At 33.9% G+C, this 27,289-nt stretch overlaps 2 protein-coding genes across 5 annotated transcripts in view; one reads left to right on the plus strand and one right to left on the minus strand.

The window, feature by feature from the left end:
- The window catches only part of LOC145693456 (uncharacterized), a 44,528-nt gene extending 35,489 nt beyond the window's left edge, over positions 1-9,039 (plus strand). For all 4 annotated transcript variants that reach the window (XM_081769466.1, XM_081769463.1, XM_081769464.1 and 1 more), the window contains exon 3: positions 6,692-9,039. In XM_081769466.1, coding sequence (XP_081625592.1) covers positions 6,692-7,523 — 832 coding nt within the window. In that variant the 3' untranslated portion in view covers positions 7,524-9,039. The remainder of the gene's footprint in view (positions 1-6,691) is intronic.
- Positions 9,040-10,993: 1,954 nt separating this feature from the next.
- Positions 10,994-27,289, minus strand: part of LOC145692485 (ATP-binding cassette subfamily C member 4-like) — a 59,765-nt gene continuing 43,469 nt past the window's right edge. Inside the window, exons 13-16 of the mRNA XM_081767793.1 lie at positions 24,761-24,933; positions 19,250-19,379; positions 18,507-18,617; positions 10,994-11,831 (exon numbers count right to left, since the gene is read on the minus strand). Of these exons, the coding sequence (XP_081623919.1) occupies positions 11,793-11,831; positions 18,507-18,617; positions 19,250-19,379; positions 24,761-24,933 (453 nt within the window). The 3' untranslated portion in view covers positions 10,994-11,792. The remainder of the gene's footprint in view (positions 11,832-18,506; positions 18,618-19,249; positions 19,380-24,760; positions 24,934-27,289) is intronic.

Raw genomic sequence — 27,289 nt, forward strand, 5'->3', positions numbered from 1 at the left:
TGCAATGTTTAACCTCCTACGTATTACGGTATTTTGTACTATTAATGTGGAGCATGACGGTTTCATGTTGGTACTAGTTTACGCATTAATCACTTCTAGCTTATGTTGTTTGCCTAAGATCTATAAAGACTGTAACGTTTGCAAGCTTTTAATCTCTGTTATGGAGACAGTCTCTTTATTGGTCAAATGATTGTTGTTAAATATGTACTGGCATTCATATCAAAATTCAGTTACAGTCTACGAAAGTAGCAAGTAGAAACAAGTATAGTTTCTTTCGTAAACGCTAATATTTCAAAACTGGCTACTTTAAATGCGTCATTTAAGTACTGATACTATTTGTGAATCTCATGTTTCAGCACTGCGGCTATTTTAAACATGGGCCGAAAGTTTAAAATGCAATACAAACCATAAATTCTTATGGGAATTTGAATCCGAATTTCCTACACGGAAGGTGAGGTGAACACTAACAATTTATCCAGGAAGGAGCCCCGATAAAGAATGTTGAATGTCCTTGGATCTGACGATTAATTGAGCCATTTCTTTATAATCGCAGCTTAAGATTTCTACCTTTCCAATATATAATAGAATAATCTCAGCTGTGCATAAATGTTTTTTAGTTTGAGGTCAGTACTTACAAACAGAAAAAGTTAGTAGCAATGGTCAGCTTGCTTGTTTCCAGTTAATATTTGCTCAGACTAATTTTTCGCAGATGGCGGCCCGGGATTAGATCCACATGAACCTGTTTTCAACATTGTATTATTATTTGTTTGTTGTTATTTTAATATCCCTTCCCTAGAATTACTTTCCTTTCATATCCGTCGTTCATTCGTAAATGTTAATGACAAATGTTTCTTATTTTCATGCTTACTTGGCTCTTCACTAAATACGTATTCATCATTATTGTATTACTGCGCAAAATTAGTATTTTCCAACTGTTACATGTTGCAAATTCAATTTATTGAGAAATAAGAAACATTGAATCCTTACTTTCTCATGTTTCTAACCAGCACTATCAGGGACGTACGGAGGGGGGGGGGGACACGGGGGTCCGGACCCCCCCGAAATTTCGACTTTTTAAAAATTTAGCCTAATTTTAGGGGCAATTTTAGCAATTTTAATATAAAATAGCTTCATATTTAGTTTGGACCCCCCCCGAAATAAATTCCTGGGTACGCTACTGAGCACTATAAACACCCTTCTACAATATTATGTAATTAAACCTTTAGAGGGGTTTCGGGGACAGAGCCCTCTATCAAATACATATCTCTAGAACATCAAAGATTACAAAACGCATACGAAAATACTTCTTTCCTGTACTAGGTTACCAAAGAAGGGGATACTGATATTCATGAAATATGAACTTCTCTTAGCAGGAAATGCACTCTCACTGCCTTAGAAAGTGTTTCCTAAGTGCTGATTTGTATTAATGGGTGCAGATTGACTTTAGGAGGGCAGAATATAACTACAGCGTGTGAACATATGCCTTAAAAACTAATGCATAAAAGACGAATTAATTTGAAACATAAACCAACGTGAGTTGGTGTCCACTAAAAAGCACGAATGCTATCTAAACGAGTCAGGGCAGAAGCGCAGCATGGGGGCCCGAGCGAGAGCGAGGAGTGCATACGTAGGGGGTAGGCACGTCAGCGATGGTGGGTATACAAACAGTGAAAAAAGACTATATGGCATAAAACACATGCCTTGTGTGTGACACAACTATGGCTTTCTGTTTGTGTTGGTTGCTGACAGGGTGTTCGTGGCTTTTTTTTTAATCACTTTGTACACATTCTTCGCTTAGCACTTTACTTCATCGTTCTTTCTTAATGAGTACTACGTGGTGTAGAACACACTTTCCATATCGTATTTCTACCTTATTTTAAGTGTAAGGTGTAAGATTGCAATTTTTGTTTGCTTGTATAATCCTATTGTAGAATCAAGTAACATATTTCTTTCGTGGATTTTACAAGTTTATGCCCACATGAAATGGGATAACACCTAAAATTTTGCCCCACTTCACTTCATTTGGTTCAGACGCAACTACTCTTATTAAGTTCCGCTCTACATTTCTGTATTTGTGTTACGTTCTAGATTGCTTAGTATGAAATATTGCCATATTATGCTGTATTGCGTGTTTACCTAACATGTATCCATGCGCAAATTAAATATCGTCCAGAATTTAACTTCGTTTCTCTCTGTAATTAATTACTTTAACCTGATTACCTTTATTAATTTTTTTTTTTTTTTTTTTTTTTTTGCTTTAATGGCTGACAATTCATCTAATTGTTAATTTCTCCGTAACTTTTGTATTATTTAAAAGTCACTTGTTATTCACTTGTTATTAGAAATATGTGGATAATCTAGTGTTGTTTTCACATGATAGTGAAAATAAAACGTTTTAGTATAAGCTTAATTCCATCCAAATATAAAGGTAAAAATATAAGAGAAAGGACGAAGGTGGTTATTTGAACTTTTTAGCACTTAACATTCATCGTAAGAGCAATACATTTTACAGAAAGATTTATCGTAAAATCGCTTCAACGACGCCGATGTCTTAGTGGAGTCAGCAACAATTTTAGAAATAGGGGGCACGGTGGCTCAGTGGTAGAGTGCTTACTTCTGGTGCGTGGGGTCCCTGGTTCGATCCCCGACCAAGTAAGTTTGTGGTGGACAACATCTTGTCCGTGAGTTTTCTCGGGGAGTCTCATTCCACTAATTCTTCCATCATCATTCTCTTGCTTTTAATCATCGTCTCCCTTAGCCTCAAGGACATAAACATGGGACGTTAAATTGCAAGATTCCATTTCATTTTCAATTTTAGAGATACTTTGGCCTGGGAGCAATGGCGTACTTGAATATTGGAACTACCGTCAATTTCATTTAGGGTTTTAAATCTGGAAAATTCGCTTACTTTAACAATATTTCGGATTTAATGTTCAAACTAACAGTTGTGTTTAATGTATCTGCAGTGGTAAATATAACAATTATAGTTATTATAAAACTTCTAATAATAAAGCACACCCAGCAATATACATATGAAATGCCAGCAGTAGCGTACGCAGGAATTTATTTCTGGAGGGGTCCAAACACAATATGAGGGCATTTTATATTAAAATTCCTAAAATTGGGCTAAATTCACTCAAAAGTCGAAATTTCGGGGTAGGGAATCTGGATCCCCAGGACCCACCCCCTGCGTACGTCCCTGGTTGTCAGGGCACCCTGCGGTAAATACAAAACAAAACGATGTCATCACCTTAGTAGGTTGTGACTTCAACTGAGAATACAAAAGAAATCACACTAGGATGTCACAGTACCCCGGTGTGTATTCCTGGGTTAATATATCTGATAATAATAATAATCTTAATATACCAAATTTATATGTCAAATGGCGCAGAATATTGTTAGGTCTGGTTTTCAGTGTTCTGAAAAGTAGAAAGAAAAGGAAGTTTTTGTAGTGCAAGGACAATTTCGCACTGGTTACTAAGGCTCGGTCGCATTTACTACTACTTTTTTTTTGGGGGGGGGGGGCTAAGTGCAGGTTCTTACAAATCTGGAAAACAGGGAAAAGTCAGGGAAAATGAAAAGAAGGTCAAATGTCAGGGGAAATTGTGCTTAACCTGGAAAACTTGGAAATCAAGGAAAATTGGGGATTTTTCTCAGGAAATGCAACTATTGTCCGTCTTGCCGATTTGTTAAGATATGACAATAAGTCAGTCATTATTTTTTTTTAAAAATTTCAAAGTAACTTAACATCATTCAGGGACTTGTGCAGATAAAAAAAAAAAAAAAAAAAAAAAAAAAAAGTGAAAGTCTGATAGTGCCAGGTCCAAGACGGATCGTTTAAGATGTATGCGGCGTGGCGTTGTGAGTGTGGTATACCACTCCCTTTCTCTTGACCAGTTTGGGCGATTTCTTTTGAAGTGCTAGGTTTACCCGCGCTAACTGATAACAATACAAATCAGAGTTTATTTTTCTGGTCGGCGGTAGCAGCTCGTGATGCACAGTGCCCTTCTAATCGCACCAAATGCACAACCATTGCCTTCCTGAGCGTGTTTCTTTTTTTCTTTATTTTTTCTTCACAGATTTCCTCGCTTCAACTACGATCTTTTTCTTATGTTGTTGTTGTAGGTTATCCACTATTCATCACCCGTGAGCAACCGTTTCAGAAATTGCTCGAGTTCGTTACATTTCAATAAAGATTCGCAGATAAAAATTCTATTGAATAAATGTTCCTGAGTCAAATCATGTAGCACCCAAACGCCAAGCTCCTTTTTGGCGCCAACTTTCTGTAAATGGTTTAACACTGTTAGCTGATGGATGTATAGATCTTTAGCAATACTGTGACTGTGTGCATGACGGTTTTTCCCGATTTTTGCCAGAATACCCTCCAGTTCTAATGTAATCGGTCGCTCACTGCGAGGAGCATTTTCGACGTCAGAATTTCTAAAACGAGAGCAACTTAAGCCATCTTTTGATAGCTGCTTGTGATAACGTGTCTAGCGCCAAAACAGTACAAATTCTCACTCGTTTGCGCTTTCATCGAGATAAAATCGTAAAATGTAGTGCAGTTTCGTGGTAACTTCACTCCCTTGTACGGGCAATACCTTTCGTCTGATTATAAGAATTCTACCACACTTTGCGCATCTACTAGCGTCAGGTATCAAATGACATTACATCTGAGCCGCTGCAAATCATGTATTATGCGATTCGGGACCCTAACACCATCTCGTACGCAGAAGACTCAGTAGATTTTTTTTTTTTTTTTGACAACCTTGTATATATTAGCTTAATGTCCCTATGTTTATGCTCTTTAAGCTAATTGAGATGGATGATTAATGAAGGTGAATAATCTTGAAAATAATTTTTGTGCTTACCCACCGAACAAGTCCAACAGACAGGTGTATATAGATACTGTGTAGTATGTTCTAAAAATTGTGAAAAATCAGTGTGGTGCTCAGGTATTTGATAATGACTAGAGGTTTCCAGTAATAAATGATCAGTACTGTCAATGATACAGTTGCTTTTATATACGTCTAAATAGTGGTGCTACCAAAATTTTTTATAGGTTGAGGTAAGGTCAAATACTTCCTTCCTAGTGAATTTTTAGCTTCTTACACATATAGTTTTGTTTCCATGATGACGGTTTGTGCTCTTGGCATACAAAATACGAACACGTTGTTACTAAAGAATAGAGATGTTACTATTTGAACATGTTCATATCTTAGATGTTTGAGCTTGACTTTTTTTTTTTTTTTTAATCTTTTCACAAATCCACATTTCTTTTATTATTGAACGGTAAAAGTGGAGAGAGAAAAATATAATTTAAATAGTGAAGATAATTAGTTAATTCCTCGCATAAAAATGCGTTCATAGGTTCGGTAATCAGTAGTGGCAACACTGTTATCACGTCAGAGGGCTGTCTCACCATTACAAGATTTCTGCAGCTGATAAGAGATTGTGCGGCGAGTGGTAATGACTGTGTTATTCAGTCCAAAGCAGCAATTACATAAAACAGAGGAGAACAGTGGAAGCGGCATAACGATCTCTTACGGAAAGACGAATAATTTGGATGGATCAACATTGAAGTGGAAAGTAGACGTAGTACACGCAGAGCGGGCTACACCAAATGTGCAACACGCACATTTGTACGAGGCAGCAAAATCTGTCATAACTATATTATTTAAAATACATTTTTCTTGTTGGAAAGAGACTTCATAATGATGGTAGTTAAATTTACTAAGCTAACCTTCTATTTGAATACTACATTCATAAGTCGTGTTTAGGTTGCATTACTTTAAGGTCACATGGACAGCGCTAAAGCAAATTGTCAAACAAATCCCAGCATGATTTGCTTAATTGTCAAATATAAGAACTCCATTCTCGAACAGTAGCGAACACCTGTTCCATTTAACTAGTTATCGGAGTTTTGATATGAAAACTAGTCTTGTTTTTGTCACAAATAAGTTCCTTACCATTGAGGTGGAAACAAGTTTCTTTTAAAATTTTTTAACAGATGTAGGAGGGGAAAAAAAAACTAAAGATAAAAGAGATAGTTGCAGTGGAATATCAAACTGATATATTCAGATTGAAGCTCGATATTGAATTATATAAAAAGGATTACCATCTTTCCTCTGCAGGTATGTTTGCTTTACCTTTGACTAACATAATACAGTATTGTTAAAAAAAAAAAAAAAAAAAAAAGATTTATTTTAGTGTTTAGCCTTTTCTGAATGCGAGTAAACTTTTCCTCCTCTTCGTTGTTCATGATGGGGTAGCATACTTAAAATCATTGCTTTTAAGATTTGTTCTTTTTGAAGAAAGGGGGCGACAAAGTGCCTAGGACCAGTCCTGAGTGCACTACAGTGTTTTCAGAGACTTCGTAACGACCTTTTTGCCAAAATGATGAAACAGCTTCATGGGAACCACTACAACAAGAGAAACCATCGTCTGTGCCGTATGGTGGTTTCTGAGGTATATCTACAAAGATTGACGCACTGACAGGGTACGACGCCTTCCACACATGACAGGAAGTGATCGAGTTGGAAAGCGATTACATTCAAGATATATTACAGGCGTTCTTCTGTACATAAAGCCAGATACGAATTATAACAGTGTTGCCATTACTTTTTATATAGCCCTTGTAGTTTAAAGTGTTTTATGACATTAATATTTTCTGCTTATTTTGTTCCATTAGAAATAATTTACAAAGCGGAGGAGACCAGCTGTGCAATATACTCTCAGATGATTACAGAAATAAACAATTTCCGACGTATAGAAGTTCTGATACGTTGGAGAACTGTGCAACGTTATCCAATAAGAAAAGAAACTTGATTCAAAAAGATATTAAACCATACTGTAAAATGTGTTCTATTTCATTTAATACAAAATCTGCCTTGAGCACCCATTTGTTAACCCATCCAGGTGTTAAGCCACACTTGTGTGAGGAATGTGGAAGTTCATTTAGTAGTAAAGGTAACCTCAGAAGACATATGTTACTGCATACAAATGCAAAGCCATTTTGTTGTGAGGAATGTGGTAGTTCGTTTAGCAGGAATTCGTATTTAAAAACACATTTGTTAACTCATAAAAATATAAAACCATTTTCTTGTGAGAAATGTGACAAATCATTTGGAGACAAAAGTTACTTGCAGAGACACATGGTGACTCATAGTGTTGAGGAGCAGTGTTTTTGTGAAATATGTGGCAGAGGTTACAGTAACAAAACTCACTTAAAAGACCATCTGTTAAGCCATGCTGATGTTAAATTTTCTTGCGAGGTGTGTGGTATGTCATTTAGCCTAAAACGTAACTTACGAAGACATTTAGTGACACACAGTATTAACAAACCGTACTCTTGTCAAGAATGCGGAAGATCATATAGCGATAATAGTTACCTGAAAAAACATTTGCTAACTCATACAGACAAAAAAGCGTATTCATGTCATAAATGTGGTAAAGCTTTTTTTCTAAAATATACCTTAAAATTACATTTATTAACCCATTTAAGAAAAGAAAAAGGAAATTAGTGAAAAAAGTCAATAATGATGTGTCTTGAGATGGTTGTTTGTTTGTCATTACAAATATACAGTAAACAAATGTGTACATTTGCAAAGAAAGTATCAATCAAAATACGATGTATTGCGAAAGTGATAGTAGTAAGATGGTCAAATAATTGCCTTCGAAGTCAAGTAATTAATTATAAGTAAGGTATTTCCAAAGAAATTTTGAAATTCAGGAACGAAATAGTTAAAAGCAAGGTTTGATGATGCAAAATAATAGCAGACCTTTTAACCATAGTGGAAAACAAGGATTTTGATGAAGAGGTGTTCGATATTTCAGATGTGTGACTAGATACTTTATACGTTGAAGTGAAATTTACACACTACACAACATATCCCCTTTTTAAATTTTAATAAATAACTGCCTTTTCTAAGCAATTGAACGATTTGACGGAAAGAAGTGCTCTAGTTTTAAAAGTGTAAAGATTTATTATGTTATAAATGGCATTAAACTAACGGATATGAACAAACTTAATGATTATATTCAAATACCTGACTGCGTAAAAGAATTGTTTTTCAGTGTTATCCAAACAATCTTCATCTATCGTTTTAAATAAAATGACTTCTTTTATTTTGTAATATACGAGGGTAAGTCAAAAATTATCCGCAATTTAGCTATTCATGCTGACCTCTGTTCTTGTTTATTTTATTGTTATGCTGTTGTGGTCATGCTATGAAAATTTGATCCTAATTCCTTACACGTGTTACGCTCGATGAAGGAGCCGTAAATGGTAGTAACACTTGTGCGACCATTTTTTAATTTTTTCAATCCATTCCTAGACATTCCGTTGCGGCAAGACACTGTTCCCGTATTGTGCCAAAAGTCTTTGATGGATTGACGTTCCTGATAAACTTTTCGACCACAAAAACCGGATCAGTATTTGTTGTTCCTCTTTGGTGCATACTTCTAATGGAGCGACCATGATCTATCTACAACAACAAAAGGAAGACAAATGAAGGAATTAGAATCAAACTTTGATAGCATAATCACAAGAGCATAACAATACAATAAACAAGAACAGAAGTCAGTATGAACAATGTAAGAAAAGTTATACGGATAATTTTTGACTTACCCTCGTATAACAATATTTGAATAAAGAAATGTCTCTTCTCTAATGTTTCAGTGGGTTTTAGTTTTAGATTTAACAATGTGACTTGCAGCAACCATGGTGAGTTTTTCATGACTCAATGTACCAAATGCTATTCTTCACGTTGACAAGTGGTAACATTATCATCAGTATATAAGTCATTTAGGTTCTGTGTGAGAGTATGCTTCGGATCAATAGTAAAGGTCCGATGTATAACTCTGCTATATTGGGTTTTACGTACCATTAAAATGTAAATAAAAAGAAACGTCTGTTATTAAATCCATACAAGTATTTATTATTTTTCTGTCGTGTTATTTACAATTGCATCGGGAGTAATGATTCCATTTGTATTCTCACACAGTTATTAAATAAATAAATGATGAAATGTTGTGTTATCTATGTTTCTTGATGCTACTGGTTCATGGATTGAAATTAAGATTGTGTAAGACTGGCGCACGACACAATGGTGCCATCTCTTAAGGCAGCAGTATCGTCATATGTTTATGACTCCATACAAGAAGAAAAATTCAGAAGATTAAACAATGATAGTGCAAAGATCTATGGTCACGTGATGGAAAGACGTCCGTGCCTCCGTGCATTGAATTTCTATATAAAATAAAACGTATTGCCATTCAAACGATGTACTTCAAAGGTGTGATATATCTCGACAGATAGAATCTAGCATCATCAATAATAAATTGATTAATGAGCTTACTGGACAAGTTAACTTTGAAGAGAGACAAATACTTGCGAAATAATGCTACTTTTCCAAATATCATCTGCAAATTCAACTCAAAATCGTTTTCTGACCGATATCATGGGGGTGTAACTAAATAGTAAACCCACTGAGTACAAGTATGCTTTATAAAATTAGTAAAGATGCTTGCAAAAAGTTCTGACTTTTTACGAATTATTTCTGTATGTTAGTTACACCTAACCTATTGATGCTCCGTTCACCACCTTTGAAAGCTATTTATAGTATCAGCTTGGTCGCGTGGGGTTCCATGGAGAGAATATAGAGTACCACTCGAACTCGCTGACGTTTAGATTGATATGGTCGAATGTCGAGCTTCATAGTGAACATATGTAACCACAGAAATTATTATTCATTACAAAATTTGCGAGTTTCAGAACTTGAAAAATCTTGCTTGCACTAGCCAGCCAAAACATCTACTAGCCAGACCATTTTGCAATCATAGTGTTTAATCGGACTTCACTCGCCAAATGTAAAAAAGTACAAGTATTCGCCACTGGCGAGCAGGCGAGTGGATTTTTCAAGTCCTGGCGATCTCATTGGTTTAACAACTCCTTTAAATACTTACACTGCCCGTCCGAGAGACAAAAGCTCAAGAACTACTTAATCAGTCATCATCAAATGTGGTCAGAGTGTAGAGAGTCAGAAGTTTGGAATCGAGTTTGTTTTTGGAGCCGATATCCAAAGCGGAAGTGGAAGAAGTTAACCATTTCCGGTTTTAAGGATCGGTATAGATGACAAACTAATAGATACACAGAAATCAACCACTTCCGATTTTAACGTTGAGTATAAACCGTAAAAGGGAGAAGCGATTCATTAAGAGTCTCAAAGATATATATTCCATCTCCAATGTAATATCCTTATTAAAATTAGAAATGTCAGAAAATAAACCAGTTAGTCAAACCACAGACATCATAGAGAACCATGTTTGTTTTCTGCTATGTTTGTAGTTACAAATTTGTTTAAATACTTCAATTATCTTTGTCGGACAGAAATGGTTTTTACAATCGATTCGCCGTCGCAAGAATATATCTCCATTATTATTCATCAAATACGATAGTAGATTGTCAAAAGCGTTTTTTTCTTCTTTTTAAAATCGATTTCGCGTTCTAAGAATAAATACCACCTTCCCTCTTAACTCTCTGTTGAAACCGTTGTAACATTGATCGCCATAGAATGAAGACCATAAGATTTACCGAGAAGCTGTTTTATGTAATTAAACGTCCCAAAAATATGTTCCATCTCCTCTATAATATCTCCACTGAAACTAGAAGTTAGGCAGGAATCAACCACTTCCGATTTTAACGTTGAGTATAAACCGTAAAAGGGAGAAGCGATTGATTAAGAGCCCCAAAGATATATATTCCATCTCCAATGTAATATCCTTATTAAAACCAGAAGTGTCAGAAAATAAACCAGTTAGCCCAACCACAGACATCATAGAGAACCACGTTTGTTTTCTGCTATGTTTGTAGTTACAAATTTGTTGAAATACTCAATTATCTTTGTCGGACATTTCAAAAGGAACGTATGACATTTTCATCATATTCACTGAAAATAAATTCGTACAAAACTATGATAGTTTAAGCGCAGACTGTTCCATTTTAAAGATGTACTCTCCAGTGCTATGGTGCTGATCACCTCAATCCTTTTTATATACTAACCTACGTGCACTTTATTATTATTATTATTATATCGCTCAGAGTTCTGAAATTCCAAAATGGCGACTTTGTTAAAAAATATTCTCTAAAATCAGTATATTGTTTGTAAATGAAGAAGTGTTTTCCACTGTTTTGACCCGTCGGAGGTCAACATTTCCACAGTGATGATGAAGCAGGATGTCCTAGAATATCTAGACGCATTTACAAAGTTTTCCATGCCAAAGTCGTCCAGATATTAGTTAAACGCTGGAATTAATGTATAACTGTAAGATGGGAATATGTGGAAAAATAAATGTAGTTTCCAGTCCTTGAAATTTGTTCTAGTTTGTTTACTGTAAGTTACGGAATGATTTGATTGCCCTTTATGTAATGATAAATAAAAATGGTTTAATAATATATCGAAACGTAGAATGATGAATGCAAATGGTGAAAATTTATCTTAATTTGTATAAAGCAAAAATTGTTTAAACACAATATTTTGTAACGTGTACTCGATAACAGTCAGATCAAAGTTGGTATTTTAGTAAAGTATGATATAATTCGCTCGGAAAAGGCGTTTCACGTTATTAATAATATAGTGTAAAGTTAATTAGTAACTAAAATGCGTTATTTATAGAAGAAACACACTGTAACTACTTGATGCAATATGTTATATAAGCAAAAGTCTGAATGTATATTTTCTGAAGTACTTTGGCCACTTTCTATCTATAGTTCTTTCCAGATGTTCAGTATTTCAGTTCTGCACAGTTCTGCCTTCTTTTTTCTGGTAAGACTGTAAAAGAAAATTTAAAGATTATTAGTGCAATAATATCTTTGATATGAACGCCAATATAACTTGTGTGAAATAAATAAAGAAAAATGCTAAATAAGGTAAGAGAAACATTGACATTTTAAAATTACAAATCAAGTACAACCGACATGAATGCAGTAAATAGTTGCTTGTACATGCTTGTATTCGCTTCTTTCTGGAGAGAGTGATCCTGATACTGATTCTCATACTTAACCCTGAAATAATGCATGAAGTCAGAATTACATCAATAAGAATGGATATCTACAGTGATACATTAACGTTTACTGTCAAATTTGTCTGGTATTGTTTGCTGTTTTAGTAAGGTTCCCAGATTGATATAAAGACAAACCAGGAGACTAACGGCATTTATGTAATTTGGGTCATAAATTTGAGACTGATGACTTTTCACCGTGTCACCACCGTTTCTTATAACCACTGTTACTAATTACTAATATTACTATTACTGATTAGTGAAACTGTACTGTACCGGACTAAATGGAAGTATCACAAAAAATTAGTGAAATAAACATATTTTTGTAGCTCTTTCCTGTGTACTGAAAAGTCCTACTTTCCAGAGCAGTTTTGTAGAAATCTTAATAGATCGTTCTCAAGGTTATCAGAACAAAAATATTGACGAGTTCCCATGTAGGTATTTGATTAGCATACGCATCTCTGGCACGAGAGATCAAAGTTCGATTACCGGTGAAACTTGTGTGGTTCGGATGTCATATCACCTTAGTGCCGAAAGAATTGCGAAATATATAATTCAAGAAATGTTGCCCGTCACAAGTTACGTTGACTCTGTAATCTGGCAATAAAGTTTCCATTACACGAAACACTCATTCGATATATGTATTATTGACTGGTATTTTGAGAATATATTGCTTTGTTTCTGTCGGGTGTGGTGCATCTGCTTTCTCTAGATCCGCAATCAATAATCTACAGCTATTATTATCCTTAATATCATGTTGTTACCTATTACAGATGTAAGTAGAAACAGAAAACTTGTACAGTTTATTTCCATTGAAACAAATTTTAAGCTTCATCCCTACTCTGTCAAATAATGAAATGAAAATACCACTGATTAGCATAAATTGAGCAGGAACACACCTTTATACACACTATTATTGTTCCTAAAATTGTACCACCAATTAAGATATTGTAATCCTAATAGAGCACGTTACAGCTTCCTGCAAAGACAACCATTGTACAGCGATATGTTATAATCATGCTGAATAAACTCGCGAAATGACCTCAGTCTCTTCAAATTTTATGACGATTAAGAAAATCTGAAATTATTTTAAGAAGAAGAACTTCTCCATCATATGTTACAAGTTTGAAATTTAAATTTCATAATTGTACAATTTATGTCAACAACAGTTGGGTTTTTATCAAGTTGATATCCTACTTCTAATTTAGTAAATACAAACTCGATCCAGTCTCCGCGTACAAATTTTAATATCGTCTTTTCATTTTCGCTGCTGAGTAGTAAACCGCAGGCCACAATAATTACACGCAAACGGATTTAACGAAATAAATCTCCATGGATGCCGTGTAACAATGAAAATAATTTCAATTTAGCCTTTTGTATAATAATAATAACCCTTGCAAATAACTAAGTGCCAACTTGTATTACGAAAAGAATTTAAACTTAGCCTTTTGTATAATAATAATAATAGCCCTTGCAAGTAACTAAGTGCCAGTATTATGAGGCAGTAATGATAAAGGTAATTTATTATAGGTAATGCATTATGACTAGACTAATGTCGCTGTCAGGAAAAGTCAAACAGCGATCTGCTATTTAACAGTGTAAATACTCGTATATTTCCAATCCAATATATTTCAATCAAAAATTTTGTTGTATGCCTTATTTGTGGAGAACAACATATAGCGTAGCCAAACCCAAACTACCACTTAACTCAGTATGATGTGCCTATTCCGTACAAAAATAAGGTATCTTCAAAAATTTTGTGGCCTCTAATCCAAAAATTAATTATTGGCCGAGATTGCAATCTTTTGATTGATTTTTTTAAAATATCATTCCTAAACTTCCTAGCCAAATTAGCAATTTTTTGATTTTTTTTTTTTTTTTTTTTTTTTTTTTTAATGATTCCTAAAATTCTTGTTTTTATATATTAGATCATGACTTCGCAGGGCTGCTTGTAGTATCTCGGGAGCCCTCCTTAGGTTTGCCAAGTCTTTCAACACTCCGTTATTTAGTGATAATAGTTACCGGGAACAAACACCGTAATTGCAAGTTAGAAATAGAACGTTCTTACTTGTACTTTTCTACTAATAGAACTTTAAGCAGATGTTCTCGTATTCGTCGTTCCAAAACTTGTCTTGTATATACAAGTATTATTTAATGCGTGTGTGTTTTTCAACAGTCCTGCATATTTGTTTCAGTTTTCCGTTCGTATCGATTATATTTTTATTTATTCACATCGTTAATGAAAGTTCTGGAAGTTTAATTATCATATGTGTTACACCCAATTTCCAATCCAATCTGTTTTCTAGGGAAGGCTTTTATTGTCTTTGACGCCTTTGACAATATGAGTGTTTATCTGTTTTTTAATTTTTTGAAATAGTGTGATGTCTAATAAATGTTCTTTTCTGTTTTGCTTTTTTCCCTTTTCTTCTGATGTTTTCATTTTTTAATTATTTTCTTTTTCTCTTTGTTTACTTTTCCTCTTTTTGTTTTCTTTTCATAGTACAACATTGTTAAGCTATAAGTGCATAAGTAAATTTTTATTAATTTATCGGTTATTCAGAGCTAACATGCTTTCGTGAAAAAATAAACCCTATCCGTGAATGTTGTGTATTATTGTTAAATTACAATTTAAAATAATGTAGTCCATATCACCGATATTCCACATTGCACCAGTTGTACGGTTTGTTCCTTTGATGAATTGTGAAAGTGTAGCCGGAGATAATTCTACGTGTAAACTAAGTTTGAGAAGTTGTATACTGTAAATTCTTTTTAATTCTTTTCATTTTCCCAGTGCATTAAAGATATCTCAGTAGAATTTTCCTGCACCTGTAGTATTTTGTAGCTTCCATCGTTGGAGTAATTTATCTATCGTTCTATTTCCTACAGGATAAAAGCTATAATAAGGAATTTTGATTTTTCTGGCATTCCGACCAAGTATTCTTTTTTGGTTCTAATTTATATATTTTAGGCTTCGAAAGATACTGAAGACATTCGAGCATATAGTGGAATATTTATTTATTTATTTTTATTTTATGTTTTTTTAAATATAAGGTAGAGCCTGTCGAATAGCAATAGCTTCTGTTTCAAAAATGGATGTATGTGGTGGAAGCGTGTACCCATATTTAAGTTATTTGTTGATATGATATAAAAAACTACAGCCTCTATTGCTGTGATATTTGTGTATAAGAAGAGAAGATCAGGAGAAAGTTTGTCTCTCTGATATTGTTATAGGGCTAGTATTAGGAAAGGTGAGAGTTTCTTCGTTTCTATGTGAGGATAAATTAATATATGTTAAAATGTTACCTTTCTTATTTCTAGTAGAAATTACATGGATCCGTACCGGTGACCTACTGCTTGTATTCTAATAATAGTAATTACGTTGTCTGTAATTACCATAACTTTAATATTCATAAGATATTATTGTATTAACTTTAATATATATAATATATTATTGTAGAACTTCTAAATATCAATTACTAACGAAATAGTAATATACAACAAGCCATACACATGTAACAGTATATCAGAATGAATAAACAAACACAACAAATTAATAAATCAATATAACCGAGTTTTTGTTTCATCTTTCATGCATATTTTATATGTTGCCATATGTCGGATACTTTCAGAGAAATAATAATTCCTTGTCCTTTTTGTTTACTTTCCAACAATATTTCCCCTTCTGTTTTTGAATTGATGATCTTTATTCCATTGATATTCTTCAATTCTGTCCTTTCGGCTAATTCCGTCATCACTGCTCACTTTTATTTTATTTTATTTATTTGTTTATTATTTATTTTACATCAAAACCAATTTCAAGAATCTTAATGCATCTTCGTTATTGTTTATATTTATAACATCCTATTCGTCTTCTGCTTTCCAATTGGGGCTCCGGTAGCTCAGTGGTAGAGCGTTAAGCTTTGGTGCGTGGAGTCCCTGGTTTGATCCCAGCTCGCGCAAAGTGGGCTTTGTGTGGACAAACCCCGTCTAAGTGGATTTTTATGGGGTTCTCCCGTTTCCTACCACTTTCTTCATTCCACCATTTAACTCATTTCTCATCATCATCTCTTTTATCACATGTGGCATTACCGCGGGACAAAACTCAAATATTTCATTTTCATTTCATTTCTACTTTCCACATGTCAATTGTTTTCTTCTTATTTGCTCTATGATCTACCTTCGCTTTTTTTTCTAATTTCCCGTTTTTCTGTCAATTGGTCTTTCTGTTTCTTTTATTGGTTCCCTTCTTAAATACTGCTTACAGACGAACGATTCACTGTTGACCTTCGATCTTTCTCCGTTTCATGACTTCACTGTTTGGTTAACTCAATACTTCTCATCCTGATTTCTTGCTCGTCTTGTTAGTTGATTTCATTAGATTAAAATGATTCACGGTCACTGAGGATATACTTGCTTGTGCATCTCTAGTTGCTGAACTTTAAGTGTGTAGTTCCCGACGTCTTTTTTATTTATTTATTTATTTATTTATTTATTTATTTATTTATTTATTTATTTATTTATTTATTTTTATTGAACCTTTTTCTGTTACAAATCTTGGAAAAATGGTTATATCGGTTACATTTGTACCATATCTTTCCATTTGTTGGGCATCTATTATCCTGTATCTGCTACTGCAATTTCTACAGTTCTTAAAGTCTTTTTTTTTTCTGCTTTTCCTCCCTGTAATCATTCTCAAGTTGATTTTTCTTGCTCAATTTGACAACGCTTCCTTTACCGTCATTATGAAATATTGACTTCTCTTTCCAACAGATCCATCTGTGCATATATACCCTGTGCCTTGGTTTATGTGAGTAAAGATTCTGCCAGCAAAGTTTTACGTGTAGACTCACGGTGACTAACTAGTGTCTAATCGCTTTCCTCAAATTATTTGCAAATCCACATCTATTTGGTTATGACTTGACTAAAAGTAAAAGATCTTGAAAAGATTGTCCTCGCTCTTGTCTTATGGAATGAAATTTAAATCGTTCTAGTGTAAAATTAGTGATTTAAGTATAATGCTTTCTTAATAACTCTACTTACTCAGTTTTGATTTCTGAAACCTTCTTGGGTGCAGTGGTCTGACTCAATCTGGAACACTGTTTGATCCCCTGCCGCAATAAACACTGAAATTTTCTTATCTGATATATCATTTATGTTACCATACTGCTCTAAATACTCAATAGAAAATTCAATTTTCTATTTATTTCTATTAAATGCCTCAGAATAATGTATCTTACTCATATGTGTCATTCTGCTCGAAATTAGTCCGTAATCTTGTTCGACAAGTTATTGTTAGAATGTGGCTTGTACTATATCTAGTAAGAACTATGTGGACCCTTATTAGTAACGTTTTCTCGTAGTTCACTGCTCATATTCTAGTGCTAATAACTATGTTGCTTTCCAGCCCTGTAATTACTTTAGTAGGCGTGGTTCAATAGTTGTAGTAGATGGGAAGTAACAAATACAGAGGCAGGGGAGAAATGTGTTTAAAAGGTTGCAAGGAAAAGAATATGGAACCATAAAGTAATCTAGCCTCTAAACATTTTTGTATATTAAAAATATAATATTGGGGTGCATTCCCTATCTTTTAGATGTTAAACCTATAGGTGTTTTGTTAAATTTTGATGCTTGTGCTTTAAGATAAGTGAGGTTTTGTGACTTTGAGTCTTAAGTAAAGTTCTGTCTGATGTGTTTCGATTTTTTAAATTTGATTACTATGAATTATTATTGTTAATTCTGAGTTAGAACGCTTCCTGAAAAGTTGATTAGAGTAGTTTTCTCCCAATTGAATGTTAATCCATATGGGTTACTCCAATTTATAATTCTCCGCGATGCTTTCTTTGAAGATTGTTTTTCTAATCGAGTATTGTTTATGTTGGTAAAAGTAATAAAGTCACATGCCCTTTCTATTCCTTCAGAATTTTATAGGTGCTGAATTATTATACAGTAGTTCTAACAATACTGACTGAAATCAAAGTATCATGAAACAGTGAAATTACAGTGAGAACAATCACATAATGAGATAAAACAAGATGCAAACGATAAAATTCGTGCACAGTAATGTTCACGAACCGACAAATGGAATGTTACATGACTTCTTAAGAGTCAGTTCAAATATGCGATGAAAATAATTTACCTTTAGTAATATAAACAGATCTGGAACAAAGAATGCAATACGAGACATAGTTAGAAACGTTAATATGGAGTTAACTTATTGACAGGTACGAACATTCAGGCTTGCCAAAGGCTTTATGTAATCGAACACATAAAGTAATACATATAGAAATAACTCCGATGCACTCCAAATCTTACATGGTCTTTTAGCTAAAATGACACATCTAATACTGTATAAAAAGGGTGCTATTCATATATTCAAGGACAAATTATTGTAGAAATACGCATTACAACTTGATATGTTGAGCCAATTAAAAAGTAACTAATCTTACCTCTTGTGCAATGTGAGTAAGATATTCTGCGTTCCTCTGACCCGTTTCTTGAAGTAATTTGTAGAAATAGCTTTGATTATTTTTAAGTAAAATATACGGATGGTCGTATTCCTGTCAAAATAGAACAACATGATATTTTATTATTGTTTAATTAGATACAGTAATTTAATTAGACATGTTTCACAAAGGTTAAGAAGAAACTACAATAGATAAGACCGTTCACAGAACATAAGAAGCCAACCGAAGTACCTCAATTTTGTCGTTCATATTTGATCAGCTGTTATATACATGCCAATATAATGCTGGTATAGTTTATAATTTCTTGCAATTTTAGCATCTCAGACATCAAGTCGTTGCTGTCGAGGTATACCACCTTTAAACATCCAGATGTATGTGTTGGTTTCGATTTTATTTTAAGTTTATCACCCCCAGGCTATGTGAGGCGTGGATCCAGAGTTTAATATGGGATCCCAACCGCATGGAGTTTCGCCGGAAATTGAACCCAAGTCTCCCACTTTAAAAGCCCATGCGCTAACCGTTTAGCCACAAGGATCTCCATGTATGTGCTGATGAAAAATAAACTCTTTAGCAGAGCAAGTGAATATACTAATTTTAATGTTACTAATGTTTATCATACTAATTTTTAACTTAAAGATTATGTAGAGATTGTGTCATAACTATCAATATAAATTTAATAGAAAATTCTGAAAAGCAACATTGCTTTAATGTATTTTTCAGCTTACCATTATTTGTCCTGAATCCATAACTAAAACTTTGTCAGAATCTAGAATCGTGTTGAGTCTGTGAGCCACAGTGATGATAGTACACTGACCAAATCTCTTTCTTATTGTCTTTTGAATAACCGAATCCGTCCTGAAAGCAAAATTATCTGTTACAAGTTTTCTCTGAGGCTTATGTATACTGTAGTCCTAGTTACATTAATTTGTTTGTTAGAGCTACTGTTGATAATAATTACTGAAACAAATAAGATTACGTAACAACATGCATTGTTAAGCAAGTTTTGTACATTTGTTTCAATTCTATAAATAATATAAAATTGAAAGTGACTATGTTTGTGCCTCTTAATCCCTTGAACCACACGACCGATCTCGATCACATTTTCAACAATTTGAGGTTCTGGCCAGGAACAATTTTTATCATTTTACTTTGACGGCATAACATAGGAGAGGGGGAGAGGGGAGATACATGTAAAAATAAATAAATAAATAAATAAATAAACATGCAAGTGACTGTGGTTTCAGCACTCTTGAACCACCCGATACATCTCAATCAAATTTTCAATATAGACGAGATGGTCTGTGGTGGTTTTTATCATATCACTTTGATGGTAGGACTTAGAGGAGGAGAAGAGGAGGGGGACCTGTGGCGATTTTTATCATTTTACTTTGACGGTGCAACAACTTGGAGGAGGAGGAAGGAATATATATATGAAAGTAACTGTCTTTGTGACTTCATCACTCTTGAACCACCCGAACGATCTCGATCAAATTTTGAACATAGATGAGGTTCGGACCTGAGACGGTTTCTGTCATATCACTCCTACGGTGTAACATAGAGGAGGAGGAGGAGGAGAGACATTTAAAAATGATCGATAATGACCGATATTAGCGCCGAATCTAGTTTTTGGGGTCGCTGAGATGAACAGTGACACTTCCGATACTGTTTAAATAAAAATTCTGACCTGCATCTTGGGAGAGGGGAGGGAAGTTATATAAAAACGATTGAAAATGACGAATATTAGTATTGACTCAACAGTTTTCGGGGACAATGAGTTGAACAGTGACACATGCGATCGCGTTTAAATTCAAATTCAGCACAGCAATTTGGGGAGAGGGGGAGGAAGAAGATATATAAAATTGATCGAAAATGACCATTATCAGTGTCGAATCCATGGCTTTCGGGGTCACTGAGATGAACAGTGACACTTCCAATGCCGTGCCTCGCAACATGGAGGAGGTGGATGGGGATATATGAAATGAAATCTTTGAGTTTTAAGTCCCACGGTTATGCCGGTTAGGCTAAAGGAGACGGTGAAGATGAGTGATGAATGAAATGGTGGAGTGAAGAAAGTGGGAGGAAACGGGAGAACCCCGAGAAAACCCACGCACACTGTGTTTGTCCACCACAAAGGATGGATATATATATATATATATATATATATATATATATATATATATATATATATATAAGGTGTTTCAAAACAACACCGACAACGTTTGGGAGATGATTCCTGACACCAAGATAAGACGAGTTCAGTTCATCTTGAGTTTAACGTCCCTTTCAGCAGCGAGGCTATATGAGACGTGGACCTACTGATTAACATGGAATCCGAATCACCTGAGCTCCCGCCGGGAATCGAACCCGGGTCTCCCACGCCAAAGGCGCGTACGCTAACCACTTAGGCACGGAGGAGCTCCAAGATAAGACGAAAAGTATAGACCAACCCTGGTACATAAATGCTTCCTTTCGGAGTTATTGGCTGCCGAAAACATAAAAAAAAAGGAACTTTAAAGGTCCATAGCTCCAAAACTATGGGACCTACCGTAGTCAGACCAAGACTTTATTTAGGAACTAGTATGTGCCATATCTAAAATCCCTATTTCAGAATCCTCCGGTACTTCCACAACAGTATCTATAGTTGTAGTTGGTGAGTACTTCAAATTATATGCCCGTAGCCAAACTGCATCTATAAAAATTGTTGTGTGAGTATCTATGAATTCTTTACTAATAACTTTCCTAACTTAAAATGCTACACGATTTTAATGTGTAAGCTTACATAATTTATTTTCTAAGAAATTTTTAAATACTTAGAACTTTTTTTTTTCCAAAACAGTATAAAGCAATAATTTCTAAGTTTTCGTTTAAGCTGCTATACAAAGATCTCGAACCAGCACGGAACCACTCTCCCATATGTATTAAAGTAGTGAATAATTAACTTATAATTCTTAATCATATGTAGAATTAAAACATTTGCTATAACATAATTAATTTAACGAAAACGATAAACTAGAGCTAAAATTATAAGAAAATATTTTATTGTAGGGGGTTATGTATCTGTACAAAATTTCAAAATACTGGTTAGTGTCAAAGTGCGTGAAATTTAAGTTTCAAAAAATCACTGTAACAAATAAATGCCGTAAATGCGTTTCAGAAAGATGGAAAATTACACTATATGTTGTCTTCACGTTATATACTATAACACCGAGTACATTAAATTAAATATACGCGCATAAGAGGATGATTCAAATTAACAAAATATTGGCTACTTATCAATATATCCTCCCGTGGAAAAACTAAATATTCTTGTAACAAATCGGAACAACAAGCTAGTTCTGTCTTCAGTGGTAAGATAACAAGGATAAAAACGAACAAAAGAAATATGGGAAGATGGGAACTGAAATACATACCACCAAATGAAAGTATCGTAAAAAAATGGATACTAAAAAGAACGCGCAAAACACTGTGGAAAAAAAAGAGTTGAGTTGAATGAAGTATTGTACCTATGATACGGCACTATTGCCAGAACCAGAATTCACATCAAAGGTAGATAGCCAGATTTTATCAATGTTGCCAGAATCCAGATTTAAAGTTGGTTTAAATTTATGAATAAAGAATGATTCTTTAATCTTTTGTTTGTTTGTTTTTCCTGAACTTATTACATTAACCTGTTTTATACTAGATTTATGTTGCTTTAATTGAAGTAACAATTCCGTCATTCCCTCTTCTTGAGACTGTTGATTGTTTGATGTGGTTTTTAATTCGAGTGTTAATATTGCACTTGGTATGACCTTGGATAATTGTAGACTTCAAATGAAATTCGTCCTAAGTGCCAAAAATAGAAAAGTTTGGTTTAATGTCAAAATGTGGGCTATGTGCTTAACACTGCTCAGTTAAAATCGGGCTCTCTAGTATTCACTGCGGAAGTAGTTCAAATAATCGCCAAAAGAGTGCGCGTGGCCCTATGCGCCACTAGTTCAGAAGTAAAATCTGGGCTTTTTACTCAACATTTTCATTTTGGCACTTAGCACGCATTTTATAATCAGTCTGCAATTTGGAAAGTAAGGAATTCTTATCCAAGTTTTTGCCTCTTTAGGAATAGCTTTTTTAAGGAACCTGTACCGATCTACGTGTTTGATTAAATATTTTTGTAAGATTCTTACCTTACAACTGTTCTTTTATCCTGTTTGGTATAAAAACTGTATTTCATCATTGAGGTCACGTGACACAAATCATTAATGCCCTACGAAAGAAATTCTTCCATGTATATTTATATATATATATATATATATATATATATATATATATATATATATATATATATATATATAAGAAATTCTTTATATCAAATAGAACAAAAGAATGGTTGAAAGTTGCGAACCTTACAAAAGTAGTTTAATTTAACACGTAGATCGCTGCAAGTTACTAAAAAAGCTACTCCAAAAGAACCAAAACTTGGACAGAAATTCTTTACTTTCCACACTTATCGGCAAATTCCAACGTACTCCTGAAAAACATAAGATTTGTGCTGCCAGTATCCCCCCCCCCCAAAAAAAAAAAATTAGAAAGGCATCTCACCAGCTTTAAAAGTTGTTTTGTTGATCCACTAAATAAGTCAGATATTTATCGTGCTCAGTGTGAATGTGACTTCATGTATAGGTGAAACCAAGTGCAATATTAACAATCGAATTAAAGAGCACATTAAACAATCAAGAAAGTCACAAGAAGAGGGTATGTCAGGATTGTCACTTCACCTAAAACAACATATACATAATATAAAACAGGTTGTCATAAGTTCAGAGAGAAAAAAAGGAAGAAAAAATAGAAAGCAACGAAAGATTAATGAACCGTTCTTTATTCATAAATATAAACCAGCTTTAAATCTGGATTCTGGCAACATTGATAAAATCTTGGTACCAACCTTTAATGTGTATTTTGGTTCTGGCAATAGTGACGTAGAATAGACATCACGCTTCATTCAAACTCAACTCTTCCTTCCACAGTGCTCTGCTCGTTCTTTTTAGTGCCCATTTTTTACGTTATTATCATTTGGTGGTATGTATTCCTGTTTCCATAATTCTCATATTTCTCTTATCTGTTTTTATTCTTGCACCTTGTCACTGAAGAAGAAACTAGCTTGTTCCGGTACACGTACATTTGGAGAATATTTAGTTTTCCCACGGTAGAATATATTGGAAAGTAACCCACTTTTTGTTATTCCGAGTAAATTAAATTAAATTTCGTTAATAACCTATAATGTTGCATAATTTATTTCTTATGAAAATATTCTCAAGAGGTAGTTTACTATTAAGGATGAGTTTTCTTCAGTTAAAGTTTCCTTTGAAAACGCGTATAATTTTGTTCGTATTTCAATAATGCATCTTAGAAATTGGAGCGAGAAAGTTTATTGACGTACGTACTGTACCCGTACCTTTTATTTAAGAAAGTAAAATAGAAACGTAGGCAGCATGTTACAAATATAATAAATTTCCTATATAATAATATGCTATGTAAGCTAGTTCGTACGAATGCCTAAGTAAGTGAGAGTTATTTGCACGAAAGTCAACTATCCTGGGAAAGGAGAGAAGCTTAAACCTTGACTGAGGAGATCGAGAGAGGAGAACCAGGTTCAATTGGGAGTGTATCAATAATTAATAAAAGTGTGCTTTTTGTATTATGCGTATTTGATTGCGGTACACAACAGTAGTTTAGTTCGTGCACTGTTGTATCCATAACACGCCAAAGAAGTGTGGAGTGACGCCTATACTCTTCTAAATATTATACAGAGCAGTTAGTTTTTATTTCCATACTTCTGTTAATATTTCGTGTTACCTTGTTCATTTGAAATTTGAAGTGCATTACACTCAACTCCCACAGTATAGTTGCTTATTTATTTTTTAATGTAAGTCCACTTTAAAATATACTAAAATTGAATCTCAACTAAACGGCAACTTTATCTGAAGTTTGTAGCACGTGCTATTTTAAAGTTATCCTCAATTGAGCTGAAAGAACCTATATCTGTCTAACTTGACTAAAGCAGAATGTATTATATAGGCACATAAAGATATATTTGTATAAGAATAATGATGACAATACGGTTTCTCTTAATATAGACCAACCAAATAAGTTATGGAAGGGTTTCATATTTCAATTTACATAGGTTGATTCAAATTTAAGTTTTCACATGAATAATTGCTCTAGAAGATTATTTTTAAAGAAGAAAAGATGGTACTTACATGCGATCCATATTTGCTGTGGCTTCATCAAGTATCAGAATTTTATTTTCTCGTAAAATTGCTCTAGCAAGGCATAATAACTGTCTGCTCCCTACACTGAAATTACTCCCTCCATCTGAGATGTTGGAATTTATGCCTTGCGATAGTTTGGAAACGTAATTTCTTAGTTCCACCTGAGTTATCATAAAATATGCAGAATATCAGAACATTATATGAAATAAATATATGCACATAAACAGAGGTCTTACTGTTAATTTGATATATTTTTGTCAGTTTCGTTGTATTCTTTTTAAATAGAAACCAAATTTAATACATATACAAATAGATTGAAGGAAGTCGTTATTTCATACCAAGCTCGAAACTAAATTCGCATTGCACACATTGATTTCAGACGAAACCAGTTGAGAATGCTCCAAGAGCATTGCCAGAACGAACTTAAAAATAATTATTTTTTCTTATTAACTTCTACAGGCTTTATACCAATCGTTCTATGTACTTTATTATTATACTCATTAAACAATTCTTGGAATATATCTATCCATTTATAATTTCCTTCAGTACTAATTTTTTTTTCCACATCTTTTGTTTAAGAGTTCTGTTAAAATGTTCTACGATATGTTGTTTTACGAAAACAACAGACATTACAAATGGATTTAGTAGATATGCAAAATATTGCAAAGTATAATAATAATTACACATATATATTATGTTGTATTGATAGTTTTTCACGACATGCATATTGTGTTCTATTAAAAACAAAGCAAGGTCCTGAAATTGTAAAAGCAATAACAAAAATTAAAAAGGAAATTAAATTGCCCATGCTTAACATACAAATAGACTTAGGAAATGAATTTTATAAAAACTGGCTGTTTAAAGAATATGAAATTGATCATTATAGTGCTCAAAATTGAAAAATTCGCAAAATATCATCTCTCTATTTTGACTTAACGGTTCCCGAAATATGGTTCCGTAAATCTCCCGAAATCCGAACTTTTTTGGCCAATATCTAGAGAACGGTGGTCAGTTGGCCAGTGGCCACCGGTTACTATTTGGTACCAAAATGTTCACCATCCTTTTAGGTACTGATCAACACCAATATGATCTGTATATCACTTACGGTTCCCGAGATATGGCTTCTTAAATCTTCCGAAACCGGAAATTTTTTGGGCAATATCTCGGGAACGGTAAGAGTGATGCGAAAAATCCCATCACTTTCTCAGATAGTTTTTGATGCTCTATCGAATGGAAGGCTCAAAATTGAAAAATTCGCAAATAACACACACACACACACAGACATAGAGAATTCAGTAACGAACTTTTTAAGTTTGTTGAATATAACATATCAAATGACACGTGTCAAAAGTAATACAGGTAGTTTAAACTAAACACAACACATTAAGCAAGGCTATGTAATAAAAATATATAAAAACACAAATACAGTTAGTGTGTTGAAACTGTTACGGTTTGTTTTTTTATATATATTTTGTCACATAGCCTTGCTCAATGTGTTGTATTTAGTTTGACAATACGGAAACAAGGCCTGATAGAATAATTATAGGTATTTTAAGCATTACAACGGATTGGAAATTGTCAAGACCAAAGTGAATTTTTTAAACGGAATGTATATATTTTAAATCCAGATTCGGAAAGTAATGTTTGTTTTTCCAACAATTTCTCCTCTTCCCTAAATTATCTTTCTTACTATTAAAATTTAATTTAAAAACAATGTAAAAACATATTTCAAACATGAAACACCGCTTACCCACAACGTGTAAAGTTAAAATGACCTTTGTAAAATTATTAAAGACTGTAATCAATAAATCCGTAATGATTTATTAGGTGGTAAATTTTAGCAATAACCTGAAAGCTGAATCTCTATTGTACTGTCGAGTATCCATGCACGAAGCACAGAGGATCAGGGTTGTATCTTTTTTTTTTTCCTCGAATTTATTCAGCAAGGTCATCATTAAAGTAAAGAACTCAAGCCCTCAAGAGAAACAAACATTCAATAAGATTATTGATTTCCTTCAAGAAGTAGTAGAAACCAATATATACAAGAATCTGCTCTTACAATAAAGTTACCGAGATTTCCTTCTTCCTATTTCTACTGTCTACTTACTTTGTCATAGCTATTTCCTTCTTATGTCGAACTCTCGTCTAAGCATTTGATCCTTGTTTGTGCACACCCTTCTTATGCAGGAGTTTCTGGTTCTAAAAGCTTGGTTGGTTAGACTAGAGTTTAGCATCATTTCAGCACCGAGGCAATATAAGATGTGCACCTATTGTTTAAGGTGAATTCTGCTATATAATAGTGCACTCAAACTTCAACACTTTCCCACAAAAGTCAAACCTGGGTCCCCATGCATCAAAGAGGCGAGCACTATCCACTAGATAGCTGGCAGGGAGAAATACTGATTCACGAATTACTGTCCAGAACTATGACAGAAGTTCTTATACTTAAACAATCTATTTAGCAAGATCACGAAGAGCAAATTTTATCTTTACTCTTCCCTACGCAGTGGTATATCT

The sequence above is a fragment of the Thermobia domestica genome, chromosome 8 (genome assembly GCF_964235325.1).
Source record: "Thermobia domestica chromosome 8, izTheDome1.hap1.1, whole genome shotgun sequence".
NCBI classification, from domain to species: Eukaryota; Metazoa; Arthropoda; class Insecta; order Zygentoma; family Lepismatidae; genus Thermobia; species Thermobia domestica.